The sequence below is a fragment of the Chelmon rostratus genome, chromosome 22 (genome assembly GCF_017976325.1).
Source record: "Chelmon rostratus isolate fCheRos1 chromosome 22, fCheRos1.pri, whole genome shotgun sequence".
Taxonomy (NCBI): domain Eukaryota; kingdom Metazoa; phylum Chordata; class Actinopteri; order Chaetodontiformes; family Chaetodontidae; genus Chelmon; species Chelmon rostratus.
The window spans coordinates 6,893,071-6,906,022 of NC_055679.1; the positions used below are offsets into that span (position 1 = coordinate 6,893,071).

At 42.4% G+C, this 12,952-nt stretch overlaps 1 protein-coding gene across 4 annotated transcripts in view; it reads left to right on the top strand.

The window, feature by feature from the left end:
- Positions 1–12,952, top strand: part of celsr1a (cadherin EGF LAG seven-pass G-type receptor 1a) — a 92,010-nt gene that overhangs the window by 65,372 nt on the left and 13,686 nt on the right. For 2 of the 4 annotated variants that reach the window (XM_041963831.1, XM_041963830.1), the window contains exons 7-19: positions 375–532; positions 2,398–2,561; positions 2,756–2,881; positions 5,400–5,566; positions 5,755–5,940; positions 6,023–6,139; positions 6,250–6,424; positions 6,535–6,676; positions 8,502–8,622; positions 9,085–9,268; positions 10,784–10,885; positions 12,084–12,178; positions 12,573–12,782. In XM_041963831.1, the coding sequence (XP_041819765.1) occupies positions 375–532; positions 2,398–2,561; positions 2,756–2,881; positions 5,400–5,566; positions 5,755–5,940; positions 6,023–6,139; positions 6,250–6,424; positions 6,535–6,676; positions 8,502–8,622; positions 9,085–9,268; positions 10,784–10,885; positions 12,084–12,178; positions 12,573–12,782 (1,947 nt within the window). The remainder of the gene's footprint in view (positions 1–374; positions 533–2,397; positions 2,562–2,755; positions 2,882–5,399; positions 5,567–5,754; positions 5,941–6,022; positions 6,140–6,249; positions 6,425–6,534; positions 6,677–8,501; positions 8,623–9,084; positions 9,269–10,783; positions 10,886–12,083; positions 12,179–12,572; positions 12,783–12,952) is intronic. The other 2 variants (XM_041963832.1, XM_041963829.1) reach the window with 1 other exon arrangement.

Sequence of the window (12,952 nt, forward strand, 5' to 3'; positions counted from 1 at the left end):
GAGAAGTGTTCCCAACCTTTTTTGTCAGACATCTCCACCCTGCCCCACTCATCATGTTACCCATATTCATTTGACGTCATTTAAAACCGGATAATGTCAAATTAATTGTGACATAGATATAATAGTTGGTGTTCCCATATTTTTTACAATGAACTGTAAATGTTTAGATTGGTTTGTTCAAGTTTGCTTTTGTACTACTGAAAGGCAAGGTGTAATTTTTTAACATTGTATCCATTACTATTAGCTGTCTATTTTAATCATTAATCCGTTATAATTAGCTTACATTACATTGCTTTTACCTTTTTCAGTCATTTATCGATTGACTATGGGTGATAAATAACTGGTTGCAATCTTTATTTTATTTTATTTTTCAGCCCAACATTGGCCGTCTCGGCATCCCTCATGGACCCTCTGGAGAAAAGGTGGCTGTGGTTGCTGTGGATGACTGTGACATCTCCATGGCAATTCGCTTTGGAAAGCAGATTGGCAACTACTCCTGCGCCGCCCAAGGCACCCAGACCGGCCAGAAGAAGTGAGCTGGTGTCTCTTTCTTTCACTCATCTTTTTCCTTCTCCATTTAGGTCTTCACACTCATTATCTCCAATTAAAATCCAAGCACACTCCTCACAAAAACTGGTCAGATTAATAGTTAAATATGTTGTGCCTTGGGGGCGACGTCAAATTGCCTTCATTACAACAGATTACACAACTCTCATTCTGCCCTCCTCTCCTCCTTTTGTCTCTTAATCTCTGAGCTCATCCTCAGGGCCTCCCTGTTGTCACACATGGCCTAAAACAACCAAAAGCTCATTTCAACACAGGCTTAATCCGACTTATTCTGTGTTTGTCACACACTAATTTTTATTTTTATAGTATGACGGGTTGTTTTCTTTTTTTTTGAGAGAGAGAGAGGTAGCATGCTGAGACACATTCAGTGTGCAGAGGGTGGGGACGGAGGGAGAGAGAAAGCTTCAGAGAGGAGTTAATGAGGTTACATTCCTTCAGGAACTTGTTGCACAGGTCACAGAAGCTGAGAGGCATTTAGAGGATAGCAACTGTGTCGAGCTGAAATATACAAATACACTGTGCATTACGCCAGCGTGCAATGTTGTGCAAATGAGCAACCGACTGACATTTCATTGAGGACGATGTCTTGACACGATCCAGAGGGTGACTGAGGCGCAGAGCAGCAACAGCTTGTCTTTCAGATTTCTTTAAACACACTGTAACTTGCAGTACTTCAGTGTGGTTGGTCTGATTTGACTTCATTCACTACCAGAGGTACTGTATTGGATGGCAAGATCTTTAGTTGTAGGTGAGTTGAGTTTTCAGCCCACACAGTTTAGAGGGAGTGTAAGCCTGAAAAAGTCACTGAGGCAGAATCGGATATCTTGCAATCTCTTACACTACTTTACACTGTTTGCAAGGCTCTGCTATTCTTGTTCCAGTTTTTTACATCAACGCTCAGGAGACCCCATACTGTATGTCTCTGCCCAAGATCCTTAAGACATATTTTTCCATCATACTTGGAAACTGAGTGAAGTTTGGATTCACATCTCATACCTACAATTTCTAAAGTGAATTTTCATATTAGCAAACTGTGTTGTTAAACTAGATGTTTTATCATTTGAGTTATAATTTAGTCTCTACAAAAGCAATTCAGAAGCTTTCCCTGTCGCAGAAATAGTTTAAAAGTTCACTTTCCTTTACTTTTGCTTTACATTAAACCCAGAAACAAGTATCAGTAGTAGTCAAGAAGTGTTTCTGTACAGCTGCTGTTGCAGTTAATGGCTCTAAAACTGGTCCCAGGATGCACAGATTCCTGTTTGATTTGTGGGAGGAGTCCCCTCATTGAATTCCTTAAAGACTTTTTGAATAAGCTCCACGTGCTTCTGGCCATGCAACAGTGTTTGTGCTGTATGTACACAACTTAGACATTCATTGGTTTAGTGGGGGCTTTTTGTGCAGCATTGCATTACATTAAATCTCATAAAGCCCTTCGGTGTCTGATGTTGAGTGCTTTAGAGGCAGTAAGCAGCTTCCTGCATGACCCAGTATGTGGAACCTGACTTGGTCATGGTAGTTGTTAGCCTTGTGACAACTTAAAACCTTGGACACAATAACCTTATTTCAGAAATGTCAATCATGCCGAGAGTTGGTGCTTTACCTCAGTGGGCCTTTTCGGTGTAAACTCAGGTCATCGAAGGAGTGTCACTGATTTATTTGTCACAGATTTCCAAGCAAAAAGGAACAGAAATTGACACACCTGAGCATCATCATCAAAATATGAATGTATTCATTTGTATTGCTGAGTCAATGCTGTTTGTCTCCACATCTGACTCAAATTTGGTGCTTTACATTGCTCTGATCCATGTTTCCTGTCTGTGCCATCTGCAGGTCACTAGATTTGACAGGGCCGCTGTTGCTAGGCGGAGTTCCCAACCTACCTGAGGACTTCCCGGTCAGGAACAGAGACTTTGTGGGCTGCATGAGAAACCTCACCATCGACAGCAAAGCCATCGACATGGCCAGCTACATCGCTAACAACGGCACCACAGCAGGTTAGACGTGCTGCGTGGTAAAACTGAGGCTGTGCTAAACTGCTAACGCTTCAGGATTTTTTTAAAAGCCTGCTGCTGAAGCCAGCGTGTTTAAAGTCGACTAATGTTGACTTTTTCTGTTTCTGCAGCCTATAATCAGATACATGCATTGTATATACAGATATCAATAACTTATTTGTGTGTTTGTTGTCAAGGTTGTCCAGCAAAGGTAAACTTTTGCACGAATGATGTGTGTCAGAACGGAGGAGTGTGTGTCAGCAAGTGGAACACCTACAGCTGTGACTGCCCAACAGGTTACGGAGGCAAGAACTGCGAACAAGGTAAGAAGTGTTTGCAAGGACGAGGACGTTCAGCTTCTAAGTTTTAAGAAGGAATGTCACAATAGAGTCAGAAAGTGGATGCACTCATTAAGAGGTGTGCCACTGGATGGATGTGCCTGCATCTGCATGCTCCTGCGTGAGAGTTTGTGTGTGTGTGTGTGTGTGTGTGTGTGTGTGTGTGTGTGTGTGTGTGTGTGTTGAGGACTTCCAGGAAGTAGTGGGTAGTTTGGGAGATCAAATCGGATAAGGAACACCTCCCTTGACTCACTCTGAGTCATGCAGCCGTCACAGTGGAAAGTCAGAGCGAAGCCTCTGCTCACTCACTGTGCAGACACTAAACATGGCCTCAGGTTTGGAGATTTTCGGACAAGAACAAACTGTGACTCACTGATCAAAACCCAGACTCAAAGGATGAAATAGAAGACGCTCACACTCACCAGCCCCAGAGCTGTCCTCTTTGTGCCTCTGTTGCCATCTCAGCCGGCGAGTGAGGCACAGCTCATGTTCCTGAGATGTATAGACAGTACATATAGATAGGTAGATTAACAGATAGATAGAGAGAGGTTATACATTTGTCAGAGTTTCCTTGTTAACCAAGGACACAGCATCACAGCTTGCTGTCAGTGTTGTTATTTACACTCCATAAACCATCTCATGTTCTTCTATGGTAAGGAGAGAACTTTGATTTCCTCCTTCAGGGCGAGCTTCCAAACAATGTGTGAAGGTGTGAATGCCTCTCCTCGCCCTCTCGTCTATGAGGTAGCCGCCCAGTCAGTGCCAGGCCCCGGTATCCAGTATCTGAACTGGGCCGGGATCACAGCGAGCTGGGAGGCTTTGGCTGCTCTGTTGCATGTTGACACACTCGGTTTGAGGCTTCACACACCGAGCTGCCACACGAGAAAGGAGAGATGTGCTATTGTTCATTTTACGCTGCCAAAATCATCCAGACTGGACCGACATTAAAAGACTGAAATCCACTGGAAGTCACCCACCTCGTCAGACAGTTTTTTTTTCCTTTTAATTCGATCAGTTCAGATTCCAACTGTGCAGTCCGTTATTTAAAGACAGAGAATCAGCTCTGTCATGCTAACTTAAAGCAGATGACAGTCAGGCTAAACATAAGCATGCAGTATATTGGAAAACACTTCTACATGCTCATGTGTGGCAGTAGCTTGTTATAACAAGTGGATATCAAGTTTTAATCTCTGAACTGGTGTCAAACAAGCTGTTGCAGTAATTAAATCGAGGTACAGTGAACACACCTGGTTGATAATATTGAAAATATATTTGGGGGAGTGTTCACAAAAAAGTTGTGCAGCTGAGACTCAGTTTGGATTCTAGTTGAACTTTGCTGCAGACCTTATCATGTCTATTAAGGGTCAAGTCCTCAGACCTGGTCAAGGCTCGACTGTACCTGCTCTCCCAGCCACAAATTGTAGCTTTTACAGAGCTGCATAAACCTCATTCTGATCCAGCAGAATCTGGACTGAGGTTAACACTGCTTTCCTGATTGTTGCTCAATCTCATAATAAAATGGTAAGAAAAGGTTGATGGTCAACCCCTTCTCTGTTAGCCCTGCAAAAATAATCACCACAGCAGTAATTTGTGTTTAGTGCTAATTAGCAAATGTTAGCATCCTAGCATATCAGAATGTTGTGTGAGCATGTTAGCATGCTCGTGGAGCATGCTAACATGCTCACATTTGCTGAAAGCACCGTTGTGTTTGTCTCACAGAGCTGCCAGCAAGGCTGTGGACTTTTTCCGTCCTACTCTTTCGAGCTGGGTCTTGATAGAATTAATGAGAATTGAATTGAGCTTTGGTAAAGTAGTCCGACTAAAACCAGCGTAGCTGCCTGTAGCCAGGAATAAACATGTGCTTTCTTTCATAATTACAGCTTGTGTATGTGTGTATTTGTGAAAGCTTCTGTTGAAATATGTGCCCTGGGGATCTAAAAACATGGACCCTATGCTGTAGATTATGCAGGAGGAGACACTTACTGTATGTTGTGCTGAAAGGTCGACCCTCGCTGTGTGTGTATATGTGTGTGTGTGTATGTGTGCGTGGGCGGGTGGGTGTGTTTGTGTGTGTTTCTTGATCTCCCAACATGCACACAAGCTTACACGACATGCACAATGTCTGAAGGATTTTCAGTGGATTTTCAGAACGTCTCTAGACATTGGATGTTTGTCTAAGAATTACTTTGTGGTAATCCTAAGGCATGAAGTACTAATTATATCAGATGAAATGAAAAAATGTAATCAAACAACTGCAGAATATCACAATTAATCATGAGCAAACAATGAATTCTGAAGCCGCTCAATACTTTGAAGGCCTATAATTTCAACAAAAAATAAATTTAAAGTGATTTTATTTTTATATTCAATATAAACACACATGCACATATTTATTTTTAAACCGCTTTGCATAGCACCCCTAATCACATTTAATACCGAACACCAACCACGTTTTACCCACAGCCTAATTCTTACTTTTCCCTGCTGTCTTGTCCCTGTCCAGTGATGCCATCTCCTCAGTTCTTCGACGGCCAGGCTCTGGTCTCCTGGAGCGACCCAGAGATCACCGTCGCTGTTCCCTGGTACATGGGCCTCATGTTCCGCACCAGGCAGCCTGCTGGCACCCTAATGCAGGCCAATGCCGGACCCTCCTCCACCATCAACCTCATGGTGAGATACAATACAGTACATCGTCAACAAATTGTCAACAAAAATGTCACTGTCGTCAGCATATAGTTGAAACTGTTTTACTGCTGAAGTTTCTTCGCAGTTGACTTTGACTGCTAAATCGATAGAAACGTAAAATGACATGTACACTAAAAATTGCAGCCTCGTCATTGCATTTCTCTGTCCTCCAGGTGAGCGAGCAACAGGTACGTATGGAGGTGTTGCTGAGACAGCAGCTGGTGGCCTCGCTGGGCTTCCCACAAGTTCGTGTCAATGACGGGGAGTGGCACCACCTGCTGGTAGAACTGAGAAGCGTTAAAGATGGGAAGGACATCAAATACATGGCTGCCGTGTCCCTGGACTACGACATGTACCAGGTACAGGCAAATAGGCAAGAATATAGTCATGGGTCACGCTGTCAAAAAAGAAATGTTCAATTTTCAATTCTGTGTTTTTAAGCAGAAGTCAGTGGAGATTGGTCATGACCTTCCAGGACTGAAGCTACAAACTCTACATGTCGGAGGTTTGCCTGGAGCGGACAACCACGTCAGCAAAGGATTTGTTGGCTGCATACAGGTAAGTGCATGTGTTTCAAAATTTTCACTTTTTTTTCAAAGTTTGAAAAGAAACCTAACAGCCATTTCTCTTTCCTTTTTCTTCTTCTTCTTCTTCTTCTTCTCCATCAGGGTGTGCGTATGGGTGAGACGTCCACCAACGTGGCCAATGTGAACATGGCTCAGGGTCTGAAGATCCGCGTGGAAGACGGCTGCGACCTGGCTGACCCCTGCGACTCCAACATCTGCCCGGAGAACAGCCACTGCAGTGACGACTGGAGCACGCACACCTGTGTCTGTGACCCAGGTAAGACGCACTTACACAAACTCACACACTCAAACGACCCTTAGAAACTCTTATACATCGCTCAGTAGGGTTTGAGAGTCACTCGTCACTCTTTGCTCTGTATCCTGCAGGTTATTTTGGGACAGAGTGTGTGGATGCTTGCCAGCTCAACCCTTGTGAGCATGTCTCCACCTGCGTTCCCAAACCAAGTTCTTCCCACGGCTACACCTGTGAATGCGGACAGAACTACTACGGCCAGTACTGTGAAAACAAGTAAGGCCCCTTCCTCTGTGGATCTGTGTGTGTGTGATTGAGTGTTTAGACAGAGATCATGGAGAGATTTTTAGTAATACTCAGTATCTATATTAAAATATTTTAAGACAAGTCCTTTGTATCCAGATGTTAGAAAAGAAGCAGATTAAATATGCACTTTGGCTCCCAAAGAGACAAAGCACACAAATCTTCTTTAGTTATGTTAGGCTCTTGCTCTTTTTGTAATGTTGCCAAACTCCTGAGTACTTCAGAGCAGCTTTATTAGTCAGTAATCTGAGTTTGTGTGCATGTGTGTGTGAGGGAGAGAGAGAGAGAAAAGATCAGACATCAAAAAGAAATAATTAGACTGAAATTGAGAGGTCCATTTATTTTCAAGTGAAAGTGGTTCATTCAAAGTGGTTTGCACTCTCAGCACTGTCTGAGGGCTCACGTGAATTAGCCGCCCCTGTTCGAAAACCATTTCCCCTGGACCCTGACCCCTATGACACGCATCACTTCCTGTCTTAAAGAGGATGTGGGATTCCCCCGCCATGCCTGACTGATCCTCCATAGGTGTTCAGTCACTGCTGCCTTCATACTGCCGTTCGTCCCCTCAGATTGCATCGCTCAGTCGGAGATCGTATCTCTCTCTCGAGAGAGAAAGAGAGCCTGTCTGTGCTTGTATGAAGTCACACTTGATTGACTGACATAAAAGCATGGCGGAAGTTTACTCTAGATTCAGGGCGACAAAGAGCGTTTATTTGGAGATAAACTTAACAGATAGTCAGCTATCAGATTAAGAGTATTTTGTACAAGCTGATATCAAGTCAGTAACATGTCAAAACTTGACCAACCATCACTTTGCTTGTTTGACACTTGATTTTTATTTCATTCCAAAAGAATTGCAGCTACAGTCGGTGAACAGGTCCTACTGTATGTTCTGTCCACTCTTATAATCATGGAAATGAAACACCACTGTCTTATTATGTCATTTATACTCAATATTGTGAACTTTTGCACATTTCCGGTCAATATTTTGCACATTCCTGCACAAAACTGACAACTTTGTACAGCTTTTTCATTTAGATAAGTAATATAGCACATATTCTTTAGATCTTTTCATATTTTATTCTCAATTTTCTATTTTCTATTTATGTCTCTTGATTTGCAGTACTTGCTTTTTATATTTCGTTGCATTTTCTCCTTACTATGTTTATTCAAAACACTAAGGCAAATTCCTTGTATGTGAAAAGCAACTTGGGAAAAAAAACCTGATTTTTCCTTGTCTTTCTATGTAATCATAAAGTATTTTCACTACCATCTCCAAGCCAGCAAAAACAAGAACATTAGATCTGGTATTGCTATTTGTTCAATCAGTTCTGTGATTTGAAGAAATATTTAATTTTTAGGTTGGTTAGGTAGGTTTTAGGGTGGAATTTGTGTCTAAAATCAGTTATTTACTTGTTTTTGGCCATGTGGAATTTGCAGATTAGTCAGCAAATTTTAGCTCTGTTGCCAGTCTCTACTAACTCCTCCACCGTGTTCACCAGCTATCTGCTAACTGTGTCTGCAGGGCAGGTATTGTACAGCTGAATGTTAGAGCTTTTTTTTTTTTTTTGCTAAAAGCAGTGCTACGAGGGTTGTGAGAGTGAGCCAGTTAAGCAGTTAAATTGCAGGTCAGACAGGTAAAGACTGAGCTGAAAGTCACCGTAAAGCTTTGTAAAGCCGAGGGGAGCTGCAGATGATCATTCTCTGTAGGTTAATCACATTGTCATGCAATAGATCGTTATTATGAAAATATCACCTGTAGCTGCTCTGATGAACGTGTCATTGTCTTTGATGACAGAGTGGAGAAGCCATGTCCTCAAGGTTGGTGGGGCAATCCAATGTGTGGACCCTGCAACTGTGATACTGAGAGGGGATTTCATAAAGACTGCAACAAGACCTCTGGAGAGTGTCGCTGCAAGGTAAAAAACATGCATTACTTCCCCAGGTTGATAGGGAATACAAGAAGGCTGTGAGTCACCAGAGTGAGACAGTGTAACTCCTGAAAGAAGAAATAACACTCTTATAAATGAAAAGTTGAATTAATGAGAAATTTACCAAACCATGAATCATTTCAGTACACTCAGGGTTTGTGCTGGCTCACCCTTTCCTGCTATGGTGGCTAATGTTAGCTAATGTTTGCAAACTTTGGGTACATACTGCTGTTTAACTGACATGACTGAATCAATTCTGACTGTATGACTCTTCTGTACTTGTTACATTATGTTTTAGCATTCAGCATAATCTTGTCATCACTGTAAAGTAAAAATCACAGGCCTTAAAGATACACCAATAGCACCCTCAAATGCAAAAAGTTCCTCCTTGTTCACTTCTGATGACCTAAATATCATCTTAGTCATCTATGTCTTCTCCTCTGCCTGCAGGAAAACCACTATCGGCCCGAGGGTGAGGACACTTGCTACCCCTGCGAGTGTTTCTCTGTTGGCTCTGAGTCGCGAATGTGTGACCCCATCACCGGACAGTGCCCCTGTAAAGGAGGTGTCATCGGCCGTCAGTGTAACCGCTGTGATAACCCCTTCGCTGAGGTCACTCCCACCGGATGCGAAGGTATATGAATTTATATCTGAACTGAACTTCTGAACTGTCTTACTTTTATTGATGTTTTTTTATAGATGCAGACTCTAATTAGAGAAAAGTGAAACCATGAATTCATTTGTCTAAATTAAGAAATAGTTTGAGGGGTTCATGACAAGCACAGTAAAGAAAAATCGTTTCAGAAGTTGGGTGTATTTTTCCTTTTAGATGTTCAGGTTCACAAAGTGAGCCCTGATGAATCGATGAAGTGTCAAAAGGAGACAAATGGTGTCGCTCACATCTGCTGGTGCTGCAGTTGAGCTAACTTCATGTCTTTGTCGCGACCCAGTCAAGCAGAAGAGGCAAGTCTGGCCAGTGGGCTGACTTGGCAGTGGGACTGAACACACACAATACAGTATAGATGAATAGAAGACAAAACCGCAAAGTCCCCTGACAGAAAATGGATGTCAGTGTGTTTACAGTTTGACCCAATATGAAGCTCTTCAACGTCTCAGAACGTGTTTGGACTTTTAATGCATGCAAGTGACAACATGGTTCTTTTTGTTTAAAAAAAAAAGATGCCCCAAATCTTGCTGTGTTAATTTTTCATGGAAGTGGATGTAAGACATTTTTCAGATCTAAAGTGTCAAATAGATTTTAATTCAGGGAAGGAGTGAGGAAGGGAGTGAAGATGGAAGAGTGAAACAAGCGAGATGCTTCTTTGGACATGTCCTGCGGGTCGCTGAGATGAGACCATCCATGGCAGGCCTCATACCGATCTGTCAGCTCTGCACCAAACGCAGCAGCGCTGACAGCGACACATTCACTGAATGTGAGGTTAATCTCACCACGGCTTTTACCGATGGCACGATGATTTGTGTTTTAGTAGAAGCGATCCTTAACGAAAGGTTAAGTACATCTAAAAAAAATGGGTAAGTTAAAATAGTGAGTACATGAAGACTGGAGCTTGCAAATGATTATCTTATTCAATCAAAAGTAAAGGTTTTATTCAGGTTTTGAAATTATGTGTCATAGCAGTGAAGTTAATGACCCTAAGAGTTAATGAAACACAGGGATTACAGGCAACTAAGAGGAACCACAAACAAGCCAACAGGCCCACAGATCCCAGCGTGGTTTGTCTTGGAGATTTATTAACCCAGATATGCTGAAATGTGTTATGTATCCAAGCTTGTGTAATGGCTCTGCAGGCTTCAGTTGGTTGAATGTCACTGTGCTCGTCCGTGCGGCTGTTTCAGAAACTGGAGTGGATCAGGTGGTGAAAGCAAAGCAGACGTTTACCTTTAAAAGTGACATTTTTGTGGTCGCAGTGCAAGGTGTTCAGATTCAGTTTATGATGCACTTCTTTTAGGGAAAATTAAAGAATCTTGTAATGCTCTCAAATTATTTTTAGCCTCCAACACTTGCCTGATGTATCATTGTATGTGTAGGGAAAGGTATAAGTTTCAATTCATCAACTAGGCCACATCAGATGCCAGCCTCAGGTTTAAAACCAAATTCACATCTGAACCTTCTGCTTTTTCTCCACAGTTGTGTACGAGGGCTGTCCCAAAGCATTCGATGCAGGCATCTGGTGGCCCAAGACCAAATTTGGACGTCCAGCTGCCATGAACTGCCCCAAAGGATCCGTCGGTAAGTGTTTTAAATACCTCTGATGACAAAACTAGCATGTGGGGTGATTATTTAGCTGAGGATGTAGTCCACTGATTTTCAGTAGATACTAAATTTTATGTTAAGGTCACATGGTCAAAGTGAAGTTTTATCAGCCCATTTTGGGGAAATTTATGGAAGGGAATAGTTTGGGATTGGGATAACAGCAGTTAGATTAAGATGCATGGGTGTCTGTGTGATTGGTCCATGAAACCCACAGAGTGTGCTCATCAGTCAGTCATGTACAGATTTGTCTGTAGAGACTCTTGGAAAAACATCAGATGCTGTACAGTAATGCCCCTCCTCGTCCCGCTATGTGTGTGTGTGTGTGTGTGTGTGTGTGTGTGTTGCGTGTGTGTGTGTGTGTGTGTGTGTGTGTGTTTGTGAGGGACAGTCGGGGTGAACTTAAGATTTGAGTTCACTGACCTGTTCCCAATAAAGCACTGTCGCTTTCCTGGTTACCCCCTTAGTTACTGCCATCACCATGGTGACCCTTTTGTCGTCTCCCCAGACTCAGTGGGGTATTTATTTGCTAACAGAGCTCGTAGCCTTCTCTTAGCTCCAACTGGCAAGTCCTCCAGCCATTTCTTCCTCTGCAACAATAGCATTTGAAGAGGCTTTGCATTTGGATGAAGTCTTTTCTCAAACTGAATCAGACTGGAACAAGTCAGTTTGGTTCAGATATTTAAACCACTGATACAGGAAGCATTTTGCATTTTTGGAGCAGTTTAGCCACAGCATCTGATCAAATAAAGGTTCATTGTCATGCATGGCGCCCGTTGTAGCGTTCAGAACCGCAACTTCCTATTAAGATAATGTTGTATTTGCAGCTTTACTATGAACACTACTGTGCTTAACTTAGTTTTGGCTTATGTCCAAATCTGTCCAGCATTTGAAATAATATTTTTTAAAACCCAAAAAAGTACTTTGAAGAGTGAGTGAATAACCTTCACCAATAAAGTAGGGTAGCTTTGTGTATGTACCCTGAGAGTAAAAACCCAAGGCGAAAAAATCTATATTTCTTTCTGATAAAAATTTCAAAACAGTTCACAAAGTTGTTTTCCTGCATTCTTTTAATGTACTTAAATATTATTTTGTTAACCCGCATGTCTGTGAAACACTTGCCAGAAGCTTAATTAAAATTTCCTCTCTGTTTTTCTGTGCTTGTTTGTTTTTACAGGTACTGCCATCCGCCACTGTAGCGATGAGAAGGGCTGGTTGTCGCCTGAGCTCTTCAACTGCACCACCATCACCTTCTCCCATCTGAAGAAACTGGTGAGTACTGCACAAAATAAAAAGCTTAATTTAATTTAAGTTTAAGTTTTCATCTGACTGTTGTTGCCTCTATAACGAAGAGTACATTATAACATTTATGTCATTTAAAATAATCACAATAATTACTGGTAGTTATTTCAAAAACCATGCACTCTAAGGGAGCTGATGTCTCTTCAACAAAGTGCACTTTCATAGGATGAAGTCCATGTGAGATTTACACAAAGTATTGCACCTATTGTGTTTGAACCTGAACCTAATACTCGAGGCTTGAGCTTGTCAAAGTCCCACTAATCCGGGGATTGACCGATTTCAATTATGTTTGGTCGCACCCACTCAACTTTCCTTTGCCTTGACCTGTTTGTTCTTGTTCCCTTTCCATCCTTCAACCCTCCAGAATGAGGACCTGCGTCGCAACAGCTCAAGGATGGACAGCGAGCGCTCCAAGACCATAGTGCGTTTGCTTCACAGCGCCACCAATAACACCGAGCATTACTACGGGAACGATGTGAAGACGGCCGCCCAGCTGCTGAATCATGTGCTGCAGTATGAGAGCCGGCAGGCAGGATTTGACCTCACTGCCATGAGGGATGCAGAGTTCAACGAGGTAGAAAAGACAACCAACAGGATGTACAGTACAGATGTTTCAGGGATTGCCAAGGCTCTCCTGGATGGATTCCAACTTCAGTAAATTATTGAAAAAGATCTTGAAGCTTTAATTTTGTGAATCCAGTCTGTAGCACTGGGAGCACTGGTGGCACATTGCCCTCTACTGGT